The sequence below is a fragment of the Leptonychotes weddellii genome, chromosome 8, assembly GCF_054177405.1.
Source record: "Leptonychotes weddellii isolate Sample4059 chromosome 8, ASM5417740v2, whole genome shotgun sequence".
Taxonomy (NCBI): domain Eukaryota; kingdom Metazoa; phylum Chordata; class Mammalia; order Carnivora; family Phocidae; genus Leptonychotes; species Leptonychotes weddellii.
The window spans coordinates 75,932,372-75,955,798 of NC_138376.1; the positions used below are offsets into that span (position 1 = coordinate 75,932,372).

The 23,427-nt window shown below is 33.6% G+C and overlaps 1 protein-coding gene across 2 annotated transcripts in view; it reads right to left on the reverse strand.

Annotated features, from left to right (window-relative positions):
- Positions 1-23,427, reverse strand: part of ASCC3 (activating signal cointegrator 1 complex subunit 3) — a 301,692-nt gene that overhangs the window by 176,669 nt on the left and 101,596 nt on the right. For both annotated transcript variants that reach the window (XM_006727550.3, XM_081828714.1), the window contains exon 11: positions 10,524-10,688. In XM_006727550.3, the coding sequence (XP_006727613.2) occupies positions 10,524-10,688 (165 nt within the window). The remainder of the gene's footprint in view (positions 1-10,523; positions 10,689-23,427) is intronic.

Consider the following 23,427-nt stretch of genomic DNA (forward strand, 5'->3'; position numbering starts at 1 on the left):
AAAAGCATAAAAGTCTAAAATAAGTAAGATAAAATATTTCTAGTGTTTTACAAATTTAAATTTAAAATGCATAACAATTTCATGACAGAAATATTTTAACTATGTGTTATAATACATTCAATGAAAAATTATTTCCAGGGACATTTTAAACATTTTATTTTTTAATTATTTATTTATTGGGTTTTTTTTTAGAAGGGGGAGGGGCAGAGGCAAAGGGAGAGAGAATCTTAAGCAGGATCCATGCCCAGTGAGGAGCATGATGCAAGGCTCCATTTCACAACCTGGAGATCATGACCTGAGCCGAAATCAAGAGTCAGACACCTAACTGACTCAGCCACCCAGGTGCTTCTCCATGGACCTTTTAAAAAAATTCTTGAAGACTCATTTATAAAATCAGCATCTTCCTTCCCTAAGTACAGATTGCTTACTTAGTCCATAATTCTTTAGCTATTATGTAGTATTCCTTTTACTATGTCATAGTAACATACAGTTGAGCGTATCAGTAAAGCAGATGAATTTCTGAGAAACAAACACAACTTTCTATCATCACAGAGGAAAAGTTTTCAAATTGGCTTAACAAATTATCATTAAGCACTTTATATTAAGATAATTTTATATTAAAACAGGAAGTTTGATTGCATGGAATAACAGCCAAAACTTGGGAAAAATTTACAAACTTCTCAAAAAATGTTTTGAGCCACATTTTTTGTGTTCATTGGTGTAGTGTAATACTCTCATTTTGTTTCTGAGCACTGTTGATAATGCTGATTTAATTTGTTCACCAACTATCTACTAAGCTCTTAATGACAGGCACAGTGCCAAGAGAGCAGGAGCTTAGAGTCTATGTGTAATAATGACAGCAAACATTGTGATGTGTCCTATTAATAGCAGCACTTTCTAAAAACTGTGAGAATAATGGAGAGAGATCACTAATTAAACCCAGGTAAGTCAGGGAAGGCATGCTGAGTACAGGTAATAGTTGCTGGCATTCTAATCTGAGAGAACAACAGACAGGCAGGGAGGCCAGAAAGGACGGTGAATTTAAGGTGCTGCACTTAGAAAGAACTAGTGGTATGAACTGGAGAAGGGAGGTGACAGAAGATCTGGTTAGAAATACAGAAACGACCATGAAAGAGCTCACATGCCAAGGAGTTTGTCCATTTAACTGCTCATAAGCACTCGGCAGTGTCCAGTTCTCTCTCAATCATGTTTTCAGGTCTAACTCATGATAGTTTATAGCACTGTCATCTTTTTAACTTTCTAAACATTCTGTAAAAAGTCTTCATCATTTCTAATTTTATTTATTCATTGGTTTTCTACTTGTGATTAGACTTGTGAGGTTTCTTTATTTTACTTAGGTTTTTTTTAAAAAACTATTTTACTTTAAAAAAATTCTTTTGTGTTCCTATTTCATAATTAATTTTATTTTTTCAGCTTTATTATTTTTTTCCATTTATTTTTGTTAGAATCGTCTATTTAAAACAGTCTAACAATTAACATTTAATAATTAACTTATTTATGGTCCCTCCATTCCTATTTCATTTTAGAGTATAATTCTTACTCTGAATTATAATTCTGAGTATATAAGAATATATACCTTGCTCTCCCTTCCTTCCATCATCACTTAACTGACCTCTAAGTGGCAGGAGATTTATCTTTCAATTGGTTAAGTTTTCAATCTTCATTTTAGCAGATATAAAAGTATAGAACGTATGTATGTATGTACGTGTGCATATATATGCATATACGTCTATATAGATGTGTATATATAATTTTATCATATAAAAGTTATTTCTAAATTTCTATTGTATTCTATAAAGAATAATCTGTTCAATTTCTGCTTTGAGAAAATTCCCATGGAGATGTGAGATTTATCTATTCATAATATATACAGTTCTACATGTTTGATCACTTTACCATATTAATTTCATTATTCAAATTCTCTACATTAGCAATACAGGATGTTAGTATTTGCCAAAAGAAAGAATCATTTTAATCACATGCAAACTTCCCATTTTGAATTAGGATACAAAATGTTCCTAAGGGGAATAACTTATATCATTAGCATGATACTGTAAAGGACCATTCACACCTAAGCCCTAGGGGTTCTGCAGAAATACTGGGTGGCATTCTGCAGCCCCATGTCCCTACAACAGTCCTTCTGTCTGTGTTCTCATATCTCTTCTGCTTTCATATTTTGTATACTTCATTTCTAAATAAAAGTCTGATTTAGAAAATGGTTTCTTGGGCGCCTGGGTGGCTCAGTTGGTTAAGCAACTGCCTTCGGCTCAGGTCATGATCCTGGAGTCCCAGATCGAGTCCCGCATCGGGCTCCCTGCTTGGCAGGGAGTCTGCTTCTCCCTCTGACCCTCCTCCCTCTCATGCTCTCTGTCTCTCATTCTCTCTCTCTCAAATAAATAAAATCTTAAAAAAAAAAAAAAGAAAGAAAATGGTTTCTTACCTGAAAAACAGTTTGAAAACCTCTGATGATTTTAAAAAGTGCACATGACTTAGAATGAATTTGGCAAGCTAATCAACCCATGAGAGGATGCATATAAAAAGATTTCTAACCTTAACAAAAGGTTATACAATATTATTATTTTTTTAAATCTAGGAATATATGTCATTCTCACTTTCTTGTTATCATAAGTAAAATAAAGGGGTTCACGGAAAGACATCTGGATAAATATTTTAATTATTTCTTCAGTTTCCTGTTTCTTTCTTTGGTCAAAACCTGCTTTCATTATGCTGGTATCCTCAAGTTTACTGTACCTACGCGAGCAATTCCCAATGACAGATTTCTCCTTGCATACTATAATACAATGCACATACAGGTTGGGAAAATCCAAATGCCGGGGTATACTCCCTGACACAAATGTTTCTTATAAGCATAAGAGAAATTGTGGCCCTGTAACTTCCAAACTCTTTCTGTAAGTTTAGAGATGAGTTTAGAGGTTATATCTGGGCCTATTTGAGGACTGAATAAAATACTACCTATGAGATATATGTAGCTCCTTAGAGGATTCTTACCACTTTTGTAAAAGAATAAGAACTACAACTTGTAAATCAACCTTCCTTTCAAATTAAAGGTATTTATCTGGATATAAAAACAACCTCCCTGGCAAAAAGCCCTAAACTGAGTTTATCGTGTACTGAATCAACATAAACATTTGTCTGGCAGAGTTACAGAATGGTTAAAGAAACAGATCCATTTGCTCCATTAAACTTATAAATCAATGGATTTGTAAACATTATAAAAAATGTACAAATTAGCTAAATTTATAGAAGAAGAAAAAAATAAGAAAATAAAAAATAAGAAAATAAAGAAGATAAATAAGTGAATTTTCAAAATATGGTTTTGAATTTAATTCAAAAAATTTTACCTTTAGATGATATTATCCAGAAAACAACTCAATAAGCCTTGGAAATCATATTTTGTTAAATTATTGTTCATTCACTTATTTTTAGCGAGTATTTTATAAATCTGCTTTCACAAAGAAAAAGGGGACAAAGTATGTTCCAATTTGATATTCATTATTACTAGAAAGGATTCAAGAATAAAATAAATAACAACAATCAGAAAAGGGAGTAAACAAACAAACAAAATACTCCTTAAAGAGGAGCAAGGATAGTATTTTAAGTAAGGTCAGAGAGGATTTTGCCATTTCATTAGTCAGTCAACAGATTTCAATTTTGTACCTAAATGCATTTTGGAGTGGGGGCGGGGGGGGCACCAGGAAATAGCAATAAACATAACAGTGTGCAATAAACATAACAGGGTCTTTACAATCAAGGAGCTGACATTTTTGTGAGAGAGAAAGACAACCATAAACTCATAAACAAATCAGGCAATTTCAGGTGCCATGAGTAAAACAAAACAGGGTAATGGCATAAAAGGTAGCATGGGAAGGGTCCTACGTTAGTTGGGATAATGAGGAAAAGCCTCGCTAAAGAAATATTTGAGAGACAATCAGGGGATAAAAACCTTCAAACAGAAGAAAAAGTAAGTGCAAAGGCAGATTGGAACAAGCTGAGTAGAAAGTAGATGAATGAGAGGAGTGAGTGGACAGAGCTGAGTTTAGAGGTGACCTGAAAATCCTCTCCTGTATGACTCTGTAGGCCATAATTCACAAGCTAGATTCAATAGATACATAGTAGCACTTTCTACACACAATACTGGAAAAACACATGGGAATTTACATTAAATAACTATAGAAGCTTTGTAACAATTAAATATATTATTAGGTCACAAAAAACTCAGTAAGTTCCCAAACAAAAAAAGAATATAGGCCACTTTCTTTGATTACAGTGTAACATACCTAGAAGGATAAAACCAAGGAATGGCCAAAAATTTCTATTCATTTGGTGATTAAAATATATCATTATGATCTTATGAGGCTACTATCAACAACTTCATAGCAGGTTTCTGGGGAGGCTGTTGATAAGTTTGCTCAGTCTAAAAGACTCAGTGGGTATAAGCAAAGTAGTCCAATGTGAGTAATATGAATACTTTCAGAATTAGCCATCCATCAACACTGGCTTAGGACCCAAACTTTAGGCAATGGGGACAGAATGAGTAAGACAGAGATCCACACATACTGAGACTGTTTGCAGAAGCATAAGGAGAGAGGATTAAACATGATAGAGATGGATGAAAATGAAAGTATAAATACATACACAACATCTGATCATAAATTTTCTTTCACTAAAAACATCTTATGAATATGAGCAAAATCCCAAACCAAACCCAACTAAAAACAAAGGAACCCTCTATAGGGGAAACAATGAACATACCTATTACTTAAGAAACCTCCTTTACATGTTGTGATGAGAATTCTTTACAGTGATTAGAATGATGATTTTAATTACACAATAGTTCTATGTAGTACTGGTGGTGATGTGAAAGGAAATGAAAGTGATTTTTGGTTTTAAAATCATTATTCACAACATAAAAGTTACTGAACATATTTTTAGGGTATTTCCATGTTAAATACATGATGCTCTGCAAACACCATGGACATTTTTCTGCTAAAAATCCATTTTAAAACTACTCTATTTTTTATCTAAATGTATAATCCTATTATTCTCAATATATATAATAAGCCTGTATGTGAATGACTTTCTTTTAAATGAGAATAACTTGGAACTTTATGTCCTAAACCAAATCTTGAAGCTCTATAAACTACACATATCCACCTAAAAAGTATTAATTGTTGAAAACTATAAAAATTTTAATATTTTACAGCTTCTTCTGTATCATTAGCTCAAAACTATGCAGTAAGTTTTTATGACATTTGCCCTTAGATAAAATCTAAGTTCAGACAGTTAAGAAGACAACTAATATTAGTTCAATGTTGTTCAATACAACAGATTTGGCTTTTCTTACACTTTTTCTCTTCCAAATTCCTCTCAGTCATGCCAAGTGTGTTCTGAATTTGGTCTCTAATACAACCACACAATTTCAGAACCTGAACACAATCCACATTGTATTAGAATAGATTCTAATGGTGCTTCCGTTAGTTACAAATGTTGATGTGCTATATAAAACACTGCCATCTACTGGGAACATCTGGTAATCAAAAGCAACAAATAAAAACAGGAAGTCTGCTTTTTAATAAACATAGTTATGCTCTTTGTCATAGCATATTAAGAATATAAGAAGAATCACATAGACCCTTCTATCAAGGATATTAAAATCTAGTAAAGGATACAAATGAAGACAGAATTAATTACAGCAAGTTGTGAAATTATAAGGACGACAGTGATAAGTGCTAAAAATGTGCAAAGTAAAGGAGCAGAGAGGGAACGCAGAAAAGGTGTAATTCATTTTGAATAGCGAACTAGGAAACACTTACTTTTTTTTAAGACTTTATTTATTTATTTGACAGAGAAAGACACAGCAAAAGAGGGAACACAAGCAGGGGGAGTGGGAGAGGGAGTAGCAGGCTTCCTGCTGAGCAGGGAACCCGATGCGGGGCTCGATCCCAGGACCCTGGGATCATGACCTGAGCTGAAGGCAGACGCTTAACGACTGAGCCACCCAGATGTCCTAGGAAACACTTAATAGAAGAAATGATATTTGGCAGATTCATAAGAATAGTAGGTTTTCAACAGATGAACGTGTGGAGTGATAAAGATATGTAATTTTGCATTTATAACCCTTAATCTCATAACCAATAATATATTCTGCCTCCAGTGAGATGAATTTCATCTCCAGAAAAGAGTCAATGGTACTGGAAAGAAAAAGGGGAAGGAATGAATAGTTTTGTGTGGCTGGAACCTATTATAGCTACGGAACATGTAGAAGTTAAAATTAGACAACTAGATCACAGCTCCAATAGTCTCTAATGTCCAGATAAGGAATTTAAACATTTTTCTTCAGATAACAAACAGCAAGCCATCAACAGTTTATGGGCATAGTAGTGATGAACCAACCACAGAGTTGGAGTTTCATTATATGATGGATATATTATATATTTAGATGTTATATAATCTATATTATATATAATATATATTCCTGTATCATATATCAAGATATACATTTCTATAATTGTATTACATATGCAATAAACAAATGTATAATATATTTTATATATTTAGTTTATATACATTTAACTTATATAGTTTATAATGGAAAATTATAGCTTTTTAAATAACAAAATATTTATAAATTTATATTGCTTATGTATATATAAAATACATAATATCATGTGTCTGTGTGCATATATACAGAAAGTATTAGCAGCAGGCCTGCAATCTATTTGCTCCTTTAACTGGTGGTACTCAGGAAAGAAAGATGTCCTAGTCAAATCCCCTTTCAACTTGCTAATGACAGACCTCCTGGTAAATGTACTAATGATATTCACTTGACCTCATCTTCATAATGCTTTTAGCTGATGGATGTGGTCTCTTTAGGCAGCTCAATGTAAATAATCCTAGAATGTATGGATTCCTATGGCATGGCTCCCTGAAAAACATCACTAAGTTACATAGGTATCACGCTATAAAATAAAAACATTATATGATTAAAATAGCTCTTTTTTGTAAGTGATGCCCTACATGTTTCTTTTTGAGAATTCCTATGTAAAATCTGGGCCAGAGCCAACCCAAAATGGCAAGAAAGGACCTGAAAGCAGTGATGGCAGTTCCAGGCTTCTCCGTGCTTCACCTGTGTCTCACAACTACCGGTATCCTTGAAATTCTTAAGTTGGATATTAGCTAAAATCTCTGATTTTTGTCATTTTGAATATTTCAACCCTTTGTGTTTTATGTATATGTGTTTATGTTCCTATGTGTACATGTATTTTTAAGTTATACGGTAAAATATGAACATGTCCCAAACAACCATCGAATTCCATCTCTATTATCAAAACACCTTTATAGTTTGTAGAATATCCTTCCGTGAATATGCATCCCACTCTACCCAAAACTAAAATCTAAATGTAAGCAAGAACTCTGTTAACTATATCGATAGCACCTAGAACTATGTGGTTGGCATATGTTCACTAAATGAATGAATGAAAATATAAATATATTGCACATTTTTTCTTTACATAAATGGGATTGTGCTATATATAGAGGACAACTTCCTTTTTTAATGAGAATATAACATATCTTTTAAGTCCAGTTATACAGCTCTACCTCCTTCTTTTTAAAGGCTGCAATGTAGCATTTTATGGTATGAATATAATTTGTTAAACCATTTCATCTTTTGTTGGACATCTGGCTTGCTTCTAACATATTTTGCATTAACAAGAAAACTACAGTGAACACTGTTCTTATTATATCTATGTGTTTGTGCTATTATTTCCATACATTAGATCCCTAGAAATAAAAACACAGGGTTGATTTTAGTGAGTGCTTTCAAATTACATTCTTTTTTCACTTTTGCCAATCTGATAAAACGCTTATGTCCTCTTAAGCATCTTTTCCATAATGCTCAGTATGTTTATTTCTACCGTGAAATGCTTCTCTAAATTTTTAAAGAAGTTTTATTTCTTATTAATTATAATAACTATTAAATATAAAAGACATCTATTTTATGTGCTACAAATAACCTGTTATTCTGTCTTATATTTTAACTTTTTGGAGCCATCTTTACTGGTTAGAAGTTTTTAATATTTAGATATCCAAATGTACCACATGTTCCCTTTATAACCTTTGGAGTTTTGCATTTTGCTTAGAGAAGCTCTAAAAAATGCTCTCTTACATCTTCTTTAATGTACTGAGAGTTTTGTTTGATATAGCTAAATTATTAACCATCTAGAATTTTATGGTGGATTTACCAGATGAAAACACACTATTTTAAAGCATTTTAAAATGCAATATTAACTTCCTAAAATTTTGCACTCCATCTTTTATATTAAATTCCCATACCTAGACCTGGATCAGAGCTGTTTAGCATATGAAATATAAAAGAAATGATATCTAACTAATGACTGGGGTGAGGGAGAGTGTTAAGGAAGAAGAAAAACTTGAGTGTGACTCCCAGGATTTGGGCTTGAGAACCAAATGGACTATTATGCCATATATAAGTACACAGCGAAGACGGCGGAGTTTCTGACATGTTTAACAAAAGATGTCTATGGGATATCAACATAGAAACGTACAACTGCATTTGGATATGGCTAGAAGTCAGGGGGTAAGATTTGGACTATACAGATTTAGGTAACACAGGCAAATAAGTGTTTATTTCCCAGGTGTATATATTCAGAATGAAAAAGGATGGCAAGTGACAGAGACTTGGAGAATGTAAACATTTCAAGGATGAGAAAAGGAGATAGCAAGGGAGCCTGTAAGAGCAGCTAAGTAGGTGGGAAAAAAAATCATGTGAAGAAAACCAGAGCAAGGTGACATCATGGAACAAAAGGGAATAAAAGTTTCAAGACTGAGAAAATGATAAATTATATCAAATATCACAAATGAGTAGTATTAAAAAGTAAAAAAAAAAAAGATTTGGTTTGAGGACTGTCTTTTTGATTTGATAAATGGCAATCCTGGTAAAAACATTTTATTACCTATGTTGGAACAATAACCAGTCTGCAATGGTTGGAAGTCAAAAGAGAAATAGTGAATACAGATTAATATTTGCAGAAGACAGGTGGTAAAAAGAGCTTTATTAGTCAGAAGTTATTGGAGAGGGACAGGTTTAAGGGAGGTTTTTTGGTAAAAAGGAGGACTTCGCAGTTCTTTCAAGCTGAAGAGACAATACCCACTGAGAGGGAGAAGTTAAAGACACACAGGAAAGAAAAGGGATAATGGAGGGAATGAAAGGAATGGGGTCCAAGGCAAGTGGAGACCGGGCCTCTAACCGAAGAACAAGGGATGGAATGATGAATACAGATATGGGGAGGGGTTTGAGGTTTCTTTCTGGGTGGGGAGAAGGGCAACGGATGGGAACTGAGGGAATTCAAGAATGAAGGACTCTTATTTCCATTCAGTAAAAATACTGTCCTGTAAGAATGAGGCATGAAGGGTAGGGAAGAATGTGGGAGGACTCTGGTGAGCTTGGAAATGACTTACTTTAGGGAAACAGAAGAAAAGCAGCTTAGAAGTTCAGGTAGGTAAGGTAGGTAGGTAAGTCTGGAGTCTATGAATGTAAAGTGACTCTGCTTATCACTGTGTGATCTTTTCTGCTAGTGCTTAGCACCTGGCAGAGGCATATACATGGTTCAGTTGATTGATGGTTGGAATTTTGCCAGGTAGTCAGGGGTAAGTAAATTAAGGTCACTGACAAAAGAAAAATCGGTCATAGAGTCTTGGCTATTTCAGAAAGAAAACAAAACCAGGAGAATATGGATCAAAGACAGTAAGAGATGGAAAGTGAAGGAATTAGAATTCTTGACTAGGTTGAAAAACTAGTTTTCATCTATTTTCTACACATGGACAATCTACCAACAAATGTCATTTTAATACTCATGGGTATTCTAAGACACTTTATCTTTTTACTTAATGAAAAGAAGGGCTGGCAGAAAATAATCACGATACGTTGGTAAATTCACCAATTTTTGTTTGGACTATTTATGAATAGCCACAAAGCTCTGAAACTAGAGACAGCGTATACATGTCTTTTTTTTAAAAAAAATGATTAAGACTATGCACACGAGGTGATTATATTTTATTTTATCTAGTATATCAGAAAAATTATAAATCATGTTCAGATTTTTTCAGGGGGTAGAAGTTAAGTGCAGACAGGAGAGAAGTGGAGGAAATCACTAATATTTGCCTATGTTCTATTATATCTTAATACTGCTTAGTCAATTATTAGACTTGGCTTTGCAACAATGGCTTAAAAGTTTTCCTGTATTTACTTTCGTTAATTTATAGAGACTTCAATAAAATAAGATTTGGAAGGAAGGAAGAAAGAGAACTTTCAATATGAAAACAAAATACCTAAAACTTTCTCCACACTAAAATTAACTTTATTCCCATGAATAATACATATTAATATTTTTGAATGCTATATTTAAGCTTAAAAAGTTAATCGTCCCTCCAAAATTAGCTTAAAAATAACTTCCTCTTACCTGCCGTAAAGTACGTGCCACTATGCTTTCTAATACTGGTCCTCTATCTTCATGCAGCAAATGAACTTCATCAAGAATAAGGAGCTTCACAATTTGGGAAAGAGCTACATCTCCGACACTCTTTCTTGTCACTACATCCCATTTTTCTGGGGTGGTCACAAGCATCTATAAGATAAGATAAATTAAAAAAAAAAGAAAAAGTCACATAGATAATATAAATTTCAAATGTGTCATTCAAAAAGAAATATGATTGGGGGCGCCTGGGTGGCTCAGTCGGTTAAGCGACTGCCTTCGGCTCAGGTCATGATCCTGGAGTCCCGGGATTGAGTCCCGCATCGGGCTCCCTGCTCGGCAGGGAGTCTGCTTCTCCCTCTGACCCTCCTCCCTCTCATGCTCTCTGTCTCTCATTCTCTCTCTCGCAAATAAATAAATAAAAAAAAAAAAATCTTTAATAAAAAAAAAAAAAAAAAGAAATATGATTGGCAACGATTATACAGATCAAATAAAAAGTGTTTAAAATATCCTGGAATGATATATAATTCACTGTAGACACTGTCACTTCAAGAGTAATATTTCATTTCGTTTAGCTTCACTTAAGTTGTGATGTTAAGTCATTATTTAAAACTCAATGATGATAGTCTGTCAAAAAATTGTAGTGAAGTGTACAAAATACATATCTTTTTTGAAAAGTGTCTTATGATGTAAAAAAACAAATGATTCGGGGTGCCTGGGTGGCTCAGTTGGTTAAATATCTGCCTTTGGATCAGGTCATGATCCCAGAGTCCTGGGATCGAACCCTGCTTTGGGCTCCCTGCTCAGTGGGGAGTCTGCTTGCCCCTCTCCCTCTGCCCCTCCCCTGCCCCTGCTCATATGCTATCAAATAAATAAATAAAATCTTTAAAAAAAATAAAACAAAATAAAAACAAATGATTCTATCTTTTAAACTGCATGCATTGATAATGGTCTTTATTTGAAAAGGGACAACAAAGTAAACCAAGTGTTAAAAGGCAATAAAAAGGAAATCAAGAATCCACTCTAGGAATGATCACCTGTTTATACTTATCCAAATGTGAAGGAAACTTTACTAATGACACAGTTTTCAAAAAATTGCCCTTTAATATCAACTAGTATATGCACTCTTTAATACCCAAAACTAATACATATAATACAGCCTAACTGGCACATAATGGCAACCCAAGGACTGAGTCACTGGAGATTCTAGGATGTGTAGAGCAGAAGGTAAGCCTGAGGCATTTATGTGAACTTCACAGTAGCAGACCATTTAACGTGAAACTGTAATGATAATTCTCTTTGCTTTTCACATATTAAATTGTTTGTGTCCTCTAAAATCATCCTGTTGCAGAGAAAAAGATGACAAGTTTAATATACCTTCTACTATAGTAACACTACATTAGGAAATAAACCAGTATGTGGATAATTCAAAGAATACTAGATAACAAATCAAAAGCAAGGCCTCTCATGGCCAGTATATCAGGATTAGAGACTGATGATAGTCACAACTGAACTGTGCTTTGAAGGGGTTAACTGAGATGAGAGTCAGATTGCTCTCTCAACATTTTTGTTATTTCACGTCTGATTAAGTCACCTATGGGGACAATAATAATCTTATTTTTTTTTAGATTGGTACAAGTTATATATAAATTCTTAAAAATCCAGAGTCTAAATTTGTTAATACGACCTGTTGCATTATTAGAGCTACCAATGCTATCATTATGAAATGGACTGTATCAACGACAACATTTAGAAGCTGTACTTGAACAGAAATTAACTGACAAACTATAATGAATCAGATTAAGGAATTCATATCTAAAATATGAAATACTATAAATCCAAAGCTACTTAGTTGAAAGTTGCTAAAGCTAAACGGCAATGTTGAGATCACATCAAATTTTATAGAAAAGATATGCTGCTGGAATTAAGTATAAACAGATGTATAATAAATTGAGATCTAAAAAGCTTAAAAATATTAAAAATAAAAAATATTCACTGAATTAAAATCTCTTGGAACAAATTTAAATTGAATTTCTACTTTGAATAATGACAAATTTAAAATAATCCAAGATGTATTAATATAAATACACCCAGCAATTACTTACTAACAACCCTTTTCATTAAAAATCCTGGAAGGATGCTGATCTGTTTTCAAAACAATTCTCCTACACTGTACACTTAATATCAAAATTTAAATAAGCAAGCTTATTAAGTCACAAATGTTAGGAATGACACAGGGCACACTTTTAAATAATAAATACAAAGCTTGGTTACCTACCTCACCATGAACTTAGACTATTAGGCTAATACTGTCTTATAATTAACTTTCAGAGATGACAATGTGGCAACAAATTGTAAAATCAAATTTTTCAGATATCAGAAAGCTATACCAAGGAAACCTTAAAAATCTATTTTAGCATTTTATTATACTTTACTTTCAGCATAATGAGAAAAGGCTTCATTTATATTACTAATTCATCACTTCAGTACCCTGAACTTAAAATGGCTAGAACATAAAGTGTCACATTTGCTTAATGCATTGGAACTCATGCAAGACATTTCCATCTGCTCTTATATTGGGGCATGGGTTAACTGTCAACATTTTTACTGTCAGCTTAAATTTCTCTCAATATATGTACTTATTCCCTCAGAAATACAAAAATCATTACTTGAAACTGTTCTAATTTTATCCTGTCCACTGGGAAAATGGCATAGTTGTGATGCTATATACTACCACTGGATCAAAAATTTGGTGTATTTAGTTTTTGTTTTTTTTTTTAAGATTTTATTTATTTATTTTTTAAATTTATTTGACAGAGAGAGACACAGCGAGAGAGGGAACACAAGGGGAGTGGGAGAGGGAGAAGCAGGCTCCCTGCCGAGCAGGGAGCCCGATGTGGGGCTCTATCTCAGGACCCTGGGATCATGACCTGAGCCGAAGGCAGACGCTCAACGACTGAGCCACCCAGGCGCCCCTGGTGTATTTAGTTTTAAAATGCTCATCCATTTGACAGAAATACCAAATGACCTAAGACCTGCCAGAACCAATTCATCCGGTAAATTCACTTAAAAAACATTAATAATAATAATAGTAACATTATATAGTAATAATAAATAATAATAGTAATATAATTATTTCACCTTTTAAAACACTATGACCTAAGGGAAGTCACTTCATCTCTTCTTCCTTTTATTTTCCAGCTTTGAGATATTGAGATGTAACATATGTAAATTTAAGGCGCACATGTGATGATTGGATACAGGCATATAATGCTAAATGATTACCATAAAAAGTTTAATTAACCCTTCCATCCCCTCATACAATTATGTGCGTGTGTATATGTGTGTGTGGTGGTAACATTTAAGGTCCACTCTATCAATAACTTTCAAGTATATAATAGAGCACTGTAAATTACAATTAGCATGCTGTACATCAGATCCTGAGAACATATTCATCTTATAGCTGTAAGTTTATATCCCTTGACCAATATCTCCCCATTTCCCCTACCTCCAGCCCTTGGCAACCACCACTCCACTATTTAAGTTCAACTTTTTATATTCCACATTTAAGTAAGAACATGCAGTATTGGTCATTCTCTGTCTTATTTCACTTAGCATAATGTCCTCAAGGTCCATCCATGTTGTCAAAAAGTTTGCGTTTCCTTCCTTTTTATGGCTGAGCAATATTCCATTGTACATATATATCACATTTTCTTTATCTATTCATCCACTGGAGGACACTTGGGTTGTTCCCAGGTCTTGGCTACTGTTCATAATGCTTCAAAGAACATGGGGGAATGTGGGGATGTTCAATTTTGTCAAGTGATTTTTTTTCTGCATCTAGTAAGATGATGGTATGATTTTTCTCTTTTATTCTATTAATATGATGTATTGGTCTGGTTAGATTTTCTCTTTCTTCATGACTCAGTAGGTTGTATGTTTCTAGGAATTTATCCATTTTTTCTAGGTTGTTCAATTTGCTGATGTATAATTGCTCATAGTAGTCTCTTATGATCCTCTGTTTCTATGGTATCCAAATTGGAAAGGAAGTAGTGAAACTGTCACTATTTGCAGAAGACATGATACTATATATAGAAAAACCCTAAAGACTCCACCAAAAAATACCCTGTTAAAACTAATAAATTAATTCAGTAAAGTTGGAGGATACAAAATGAATAGATAGAAATCTATTGCATTTCTATAAATTAATAAACTATAATAGAAATGAAGAAAATAATCCTATTTACAATTGCATCAAAATGAATAAAATATCTGGGAATAAATTTAACCAAGGAGGTGAAAGATCTATACACTGAAAACTATAAGACGTTAATGAAAGGAATTGATGAAGACACTAATAATTAGCAAGATATTCTGTGTTCATGGATTGGAAGAATTAATATTGTTAAAAATGTCCATACTACCCAAAACAATCTACAGATTCAATGTAATCCCTATCAAAATCCTAATGGCATTTTTCACAGAACTAGAACAAAAAATTCTAAAATATGTATGAAACCAAAGAAGACCCAAAGTAGACAAACCAATCTTGAGAAAGAAGAACAAAATTGGAGGCATCACAGTCCCTGATTTCAAATTATATCACAAAGCTATAATAATCAAAAGAGTACGGTATGGGCCAAAAAAGACTCACATATATAAATGGAACAGAATAGAGAGCCCAGAAATAAACAACACATGTATGGTTAATTAATTTACAACAAAGGAGCCAAGATTATACAGTGGGGAAAAGACAGTCTTCAATAAATGGTGTTGGAAAAACTGGATAGCCACATGCAGAAGAATAAAATCAGACCATTATCTTACACCATGAACAAAAATTGACTGAAAATAGATAAAAGACATGAATTTAAGACCTGATAACATAAAACTCCTAGAAGAAAACAAGGGCAGTAGGCTCATTGACATTGGATTTTAGGATCTGACTCCAAAAGCAAAGGCAACAAAAGCAAAAATAAAGCGGACTACATCAAACTAAAAAAGCGTCTTCACAGCAATGGAAACCATCAGTAAAATGAAAGGGCAGCCTACCAACTGGGAGAAAATATTTGCAAATCATATATCTGATAAGGGGTTAATATCCAAAATAAATACTCAAACAACTCAATAGCAAAACAAACAAAGTAATCTGAGGCTATTATCAAAAGGCTATTATAAAAAAGATATGAAATAATAAGTGTTGGAGAGGATGTGGAGAAAAGAAAACTTGTTGGCGGGCATATAAACTGGTGCTCTACTATGGAAAACAGTATGGAGCTTCCTCAAAAATTAAAAATACAACTACCATATGATCCAGATATTCCAGATATTCTGCTTATTTATCAGAAAATAATAGCACTAATTTAAAAAGATATGTGTACCTCTATGTTCACTACAGCTTTATTTACAATAGCCAAGATATGGAAACAACGTAAGTGTTCATCAGAAAATGAATGGATAAAGATATACACACACAATGGAATAATAGTCATAAAATATAAGAAGGAAACTATTTGCAACAACATGGATAGACCTTGAGGATATTGCGAAGTGAAATAAATTAGAGAACGACAAGTACAGTATGATTTCACTTATAATACCAAACACAACTTACCGATACAGAAAACAGATCAGTGGTTATCAGAAGGAAAGAGGTTGGGGGTGGGTAAAATGAGTAAAGGTGGTGAAGTGTATGGTGATGAATGATAAACAGATTCACTGTGGTGATCACTTTGTAGTGTATACGAAGAATAAATTATTATGTTGTACACCTGAAAGTAATATAATGTTATAAACCAATTTTACAGCAATAAAAATAAAATATTAAATACAAGAAATTTAAAAAATAAAAGTATACTTTCTTTCCTTTATAATATTTAAAACTGATTTTGAAATTTGTACTTAGACTATAAAAAAATGGGGAAAAATGTTTAAACTAATTATATGATTTTTTAAAAAAAACCAGAATGGTAAAATACCAAAATATAGTCATTAAAATCCCATAGATTTATAATAGTATTACTAATAATAATGGTATTAATAACAGTATCACTATTATTTCATCAAATCTCAGGAGCCATTGATTATAATTATAAGCTGCACCATCATTGTAAATGTCATTAAGAAGTTAAAAAAAAAACACTATCAAGAAAATTTTTCATCTATGTGTACTCTCTAATGCCCATCACCTATTTCATCCATAGTTAACATAGTTAACAGTCTGTTTCTTGGTTTGTTTCTCTTTTTTTTCCTTTGCTCATTTTTTTTTTTTTTAAAGATTTTATTTATTTATTTGACAGAGAGAGAGGCAGCGAGAGAGGGAACACAAGCAGGGGGAGTGTGAGAGGGAGAAGCAGGCTTCCCGCGGAGCAGGGAGCCTGACGTGGGGCTCGATCCCAGGACCCTGGGATCACGACCTGAGCCGAAGGCAGACGCTTAACGACTGAGCCACCCAGGCCCCTTTGCTCATTAAATTCCACAGATGAATTTGCTCTTAAATTCCACAGATGAATAAGATCATATGGTATTTGTCTTTCTCTGACTTACTTAACATTATACTCTCTAGCTCTATCCATGTTGTTGCGAACAGCAAGATTTCATTCCTTTTTAAGATTGAATATATTCCATTATGTATACCATTTCCTCTTTATCCATTAATCTATTGATGGACACTTGGGCTGCTTCCATAGTTTGGCTTTGTAAGTGATGCCACAATAAACATAGTGGTGCATGTATTGCTTTGAAGTAGTGTTTTTGTATTTTGGGGATAAATACCCAATAGTCTGATTACTGGATAATAGGTTAGTTTTATTTTTAATTTTTTGAGGAAACTCCATACTGTTTCCCACAGTGGCTGCACCAATTTTCAATTCCACCAACAGTGCGCAAGGGTAACTTTTTGTCCACATCCTGTCCAACATTTGCTTCTTCTTTTGTTGACTTTAGCCATTCTGACAGGTGTGAGGTGGTATCTCATTGTGGTTTTGTTTTGCATTCCCTCTTGATGAGTGATGTTGAGCATCTTTTCATGTGTCTCTTGGCCATCTGTATATCTTCTTTGGAGGACTGTCTGTTCATGTCTTCTGCCCATTTTTAAATTGGATTATTTGGTTTTGGGGTGTTGAGATGTATATATATTTTTTATATATTTTGGATACTAACCCTTTATCGGTTATGTCATTTGCAAATATCTTCTCCCATTAGGTGGGTTACCTTTTAGTTTTGTTGATTATTTCCTTTGCTGTGCAGAACTGTTTATTTTGATGTAATCCCAGGAGTTTATTTTTATTTTTATTTCCTCTCCTTAGGAGACATATCTAGAAAAATGTTGTGATAGCCAATGTCAGAAATTACTGCCTGTGCTCTCTTCAAGCATTTTCACGGTTTCAGGTCTGATATTTAGGTCTTTAATCCATTTTGAATTTATTTTTGTGTATGGTGAAAGAGAGTGGTCCAGTTTTCCCAAAACCATTTCTTGAAGACTCTTTTTTCCCATTGTATATTCTTGCCTCCTTTGTTGAACATTAATTGACTATATAATTGTGGGTTTTCTTCTGGGTTTTCTATTCTGTTCCATTGATCTATTTGTTTTTTTATTCCAGTACCCTACTATTTTAATTACTACTGCTTTGTAATATAACTTGAAATGTGGAATTGGGATGCCTCTAGTTTTGTTTTTCTTTTTCAAGATTGCTTTGGCTATTCAGGTCTTTGTGGTTCCATACAATTTTAGGATTGCTTATTCTAATTCTGTAAAAAATACTGTTGAAATTTTGATAGGGATTGCATTGAATGTGTAGATTGCTTTGGGTAGTAGAGACATTTTAACAATATTTGTTCTAACTCATGACCATGGAATGTCTTTTCTATTTCTTTGCATCATCTTGAATGTCCTTCATCAGTGTCTTATAGTTTTCAGAGTACAGATCTTTCACCTCCTTGGTTAAGTTTATTGCTAAATATGTTATTGTTTTAGATGCAATTGTAAATAGGATTATTTTCTTAATTTTACTTTTTACTGCTTCATTTTTAGCATGTAGCAATGCAATAGATTTCTATACCTTTTGTATTGAATTCACTTATCAGTTCAAGTAGTTTTTTTGGTGTTCTTCTCTCTATATGGCATCATGTCAACTACAAATAGTGAGTTTTCCTCCTTCCTTACCAATTTGGATGCCTTTATTTCCTTATGTTGTCTAACTGCTGTGGCTAAGACTTCTAGTACTATTTTGAATAGAAGTGCTGAGACTGGACATCCTTGTCTTCTTGTTCTTGACCTTAGGGGAAACACTCTCAGTTTTTCACCACTGAGTATGATATTGGCTGTGGGTTTTCCATATAAGGCCTTTACTATGTTGAGGTATGTTCCCTCTAGACCTACTTTGCAGAGGATTTTTATCATGACTGGATGTTGCACATTATCAAATATTTTTGCTGCATCTATTGAAATGATCATATGGTTTTTATCCTTTCTCTTATTGATGGGACATAACATGTTGATTGTTTTGAGAATACTGAACCACCTTTCATGCCAGGTATATGTCCCAATTGATCATGGTGTATGATTTTTTTTAAATACATTGTAGATTCAGTTTGCTACTATTTTGTTGAGGATTTTTGCATCTATGTTCATCAGAGATACTGGCCTATAGTTCTTTTTTGTGGCGTCTTTAACTGGTTTTGGTATCAGGGTGATACTGGCCTCAGAGAATAAATTTGGAAGTTTTCCTTCCACTTCTGTTTTTTTGAATAGTTTGAGAAGAATAGGTATTAACTCTTTAAATGTTTTATAGTATTCGCTTGTGAAGCTGTTACTGAACTTTTGTTAGGAGTTTTTTGATTACTGATTCAATTTCATTGCTGGTGATTAGTCTGTTCAAATATTCTTTCTTCCTGCTTTAGTTTTGGTAGGTTATATGTTTCTAGGAATTTATTCATTTCCTCTAAGTTGTCCAATTTATTGGAATATAGGTTTTCATAATATTCTGTTACAATTGTTTGTATTTCTGTGGTGTTGGTTGTTATTTCTTCTCTTTCATTAGTGATTTTGTTTATTTGGGTTCTCTCTCTTTTTTTAATGAGTCTGGCTAGAGGTTTATCAGTTTTTCTGATCTTTTCAAAGAACCAGCTCCTGGTTTCATCCATTTGTTCTGTTGTTTTTTCAGTTTCTACATCATTTATTTCTGCCCTAATCTTTATTATTTCCTTCCTTTTGCTGGGTTTGGGTTTGTTTATTCTTCTTTTTCTAGCTCCATTACTGTAATATTAGGTTGTTTATCTGAGATTTTTCTTTCTTCTTGAGGTAGGCCTGTATTGCTATAGACTTCCCTCTTAGATCCACTTTTGCTGCATCTCAAAGATTTTGGACCATTGTTTTCATTTGTTTCCATGTAATTTTTGATTTCTTCTTTGATTTCTTGGTTGACCCATTCATTATTTAGTAGCAAGTTATTTAACTTCCATGTATTTGTGCTCTTTCCAGATCTTTTCTTCTGGTTGATTTCTGTTTACACAGTGTTGTGGTTTGAAAATATGCATGGTATGACTGATTTTTTTGAATTTGTTGAGTTTTGTTTTGTGGCTTAATATGTGATCTATTCTGGAGAATGTTCCATGTGTACTTGAAAAGTGTGTATTCTGCTGATTTAGGATGGAATGTTCTGAATATGTATGTTAAGTCCACCTGGTCCAGTGAGTCTTTCAAAGCCACTGTTTCCTTGTTTATTTTCTGTTTAGATGATCTGTCCATCGATGTAAGTGGAATGTTAAAATCCCCTACTATTATTGTATTACTATTGATTACTTCATGTTTGTTATTAACTGTTTTATGTATTTGGGTGATTCCATGTTGGGTGCATAAATATTTACAATTGTTATATCCTCTCGTTTGGTTGTCCCTTTTATTCTTATAGTGTCCTTCGTCTCTTGTTACAGTCATTGTTTTAAAGTCTCTTTTGTCCAATGTAAGTGTTGCTATTCCAGCTTTCTTCTGATATCCTTTTGCATGATAAATGTTTCTCTATCCTCTTTCAATCTGCAAGTGTCTTTCACAGTCTGAAATGAGTCTCTTGTAGGCAGCAATAAATGGGTCTTATTTCTTTATCAACTCTGTCACCCTATGGCTTTTGATTGGAGCATTCAGTCTGTTTACATTCAAAGTAATATTGATAGATATGCATTTATTGTCATTTTATTACTTGTTTTATGGCTATTTCCACTATCAAGTGAATTTTTAAAATATGTCTTTCAATTAACGAAATATGGTACACTTAGTTGAAAATGGTAGGGATCTATTAATTAAACTAAAGAGGAATATTCAAGAATGCTTGCTTAATACATCTTCTCGGGCAAAAATAGTATTCTGGAATTGTTAAAATCACATTCTAATGTTATAGATGTAGACCAGCCAACAGTTCGCAAGATTTAGGAATTCTATCTTCCTTCCTTTTTAAAATACTCAACCAACAAGTTTATAAATTACATAAATGTTTTAATTTAAAGAATAAAGTTAAAATGTCACACGGTTTAGATTCAATAAACATACATGTAATTACAGTTATACTAACCTCTGCTATACAAATGTCAGCTCTGATTGATGGCAAGAGCCCCCATAATGGAATCTGACAGCCTGCAAATTATACCTGCCCCTGCGGACACTACAACAAATCAGTTAGTTCCAACTATTTCCTTTCCTACATTTTTATGTTCCTTCCTCTCCCATCAATTCACATGCATGAGTACCTGCTCACGCATGTAAAACACGAAGTCTTCTGAAGTATCTAGCTTTATTTATTTATGTCAAGGACCACAGCTTTCAATTATAAGATAAAAATATAGAAATTAATTGGAAAATCTTCAAGTAGAGATATATTCTTACTCCATATTCTTTGTTGAAAGTACAGATATGATCAAGCTAAAGCATAAAGAACGTAACCTAAAATGCATCTTGGTATTTTCATGTTAGCAAAAAAACTCTAATACTATTTTCAGTTAATATTTCATAGGTAACATTTACTAAATAAACAAAGGGTAATTCAATAAGAAATCCGAAAACTTTTGAAGGAACAGAGCACAGAGTGCTGGGAGTAAGGAAGAAACATTTGAAATACTTTCTAGACTACACACGTTTACAGCTGTAGTGTAATTCTCTTTGCAGTTCTTTTGTTTATTTAAAACACTTTCCAAATGTCTCAGGACATACATACTTAAGTCTAGCCTCATCAGTATAAGCCTAAAAGGATACAATGCTTGGTTACCCTAAAACATAACTAATTACACATAATAGAGAAAAAGAAATTGTTTATATTGTTGTGCATACAAGTCATAAAGACCTTGCTTTAATCTCTAAATGCTTGTCCATAATACCCCAGTATTTCATTCCATTAAAGTCTCACAGAACAAGGGTCTGAAACAATTTATAATGATTCCTCTTCTGCTTACTCATAATGACAGATTTCTGACATGTGAATCATTTGTGGTAGAAACTGGTCCTGTGGTAAGTTCTATTCTGTACACCTGGGGTATGACTCATAGGGTACAGGTTTCCTTGGTTTACTATGGGTTTTTTTTTTTCCTCTTTCCTGCCACATGTGCAAAGCTCAGTCTGAGGATCAATTTCTTAGTAAAACACTTTAAAATGTCATATTGCAATGCCAAACTACTAAAACCTCAAATGTGATGAGCTAAAAAATGTATTCTGTAGTATTTCTGAAGTAATTCAAATTACCAATTTTATCTGCTCAAACTAACATGAGACACTCACTACTGAGAGATTTTGCCAATTCAAGAACAATTAATCAAAAGTGTGTTTGGGGTCTACCACTGGGCAGGAGAGACAGATGAAGGAAGGATCCTAACATCTTATCAACAAATTATGGCAAAATCTTAGCTGCTGAAAACTACTGCAATTAAGAAAATTAACTGTCCCTATTGTATACCTACTTCTATCATTTAAATCCTTTCTATTTTATTTAGGAAAAGAACAAAAGGACATGTGTTCTGTTTAATCACAACTTATGGTTATCCAAGGGAGAGCTTCTCTATAGAAGTCTGTAAATAACTCCACATCTGCAGACAGTGTCTGTGGTTAGGAATACAAAGATAAAGGCAAGAAGTCTAGAAGCTTATACGATAAGGAGAAACAGAGCAAAGAAGAAATGAAATGTGGTTCAAACTCTTTCTCGCACAATGTTACAAAATAAAATGGTCAATGAGTGGGCAGCTAACCCTGCTCAACCAACTGATGCTGCCTCTGCCCACAACTCAGGGTATAAACTATATATATGGAGCCAATATGACCAGGGTGCAGATCCAAATGAAATTATACATTTTTCTGCATTTTTTCCTCCATTTCCTACAATCTTACAAAGTTAGAGCACCGAAAAAGAGACCAAACAACAATTACTTGTTACTGGCTTTGAAGTGACTTAAACAGAAATTCACATACACTAAAGTAGAGGCTTAGAAAAGTAATAAAGGAGAAAAACAAATATGCCCCAAGCCTATACAGTATCTGTGATGAAGCACAAACCTTACTGTAAGCTTGCTTGCTTTTTTTTTTTTAAGATTTTATTTATTTAATTGACACACAGAGGGAGAGAGCACAAGCAGGGGGAGTGGCAGGCAGGGGAGAAGCAGGCTCCCGCTGAGCAAGGAGCCCGACATGGGGCTTGATCCCAGCATCCTGGGATCATGACATGAGCCGAAGGCAGCCACCCAACTGACTGAGCCACCCAGGTGCCCCCATAAGGTTTCTTGACACCCAATTTAAAAAGACAAATTGGGAGTGATGTCAGCAAAATGGCAGCACAGGAACTTGTAGTGTTCGTCCCCTCCCCCAGGAACATCAATTTGAACAACTATCCGTGCGTGAAAATAACTTCACAAGACCTAA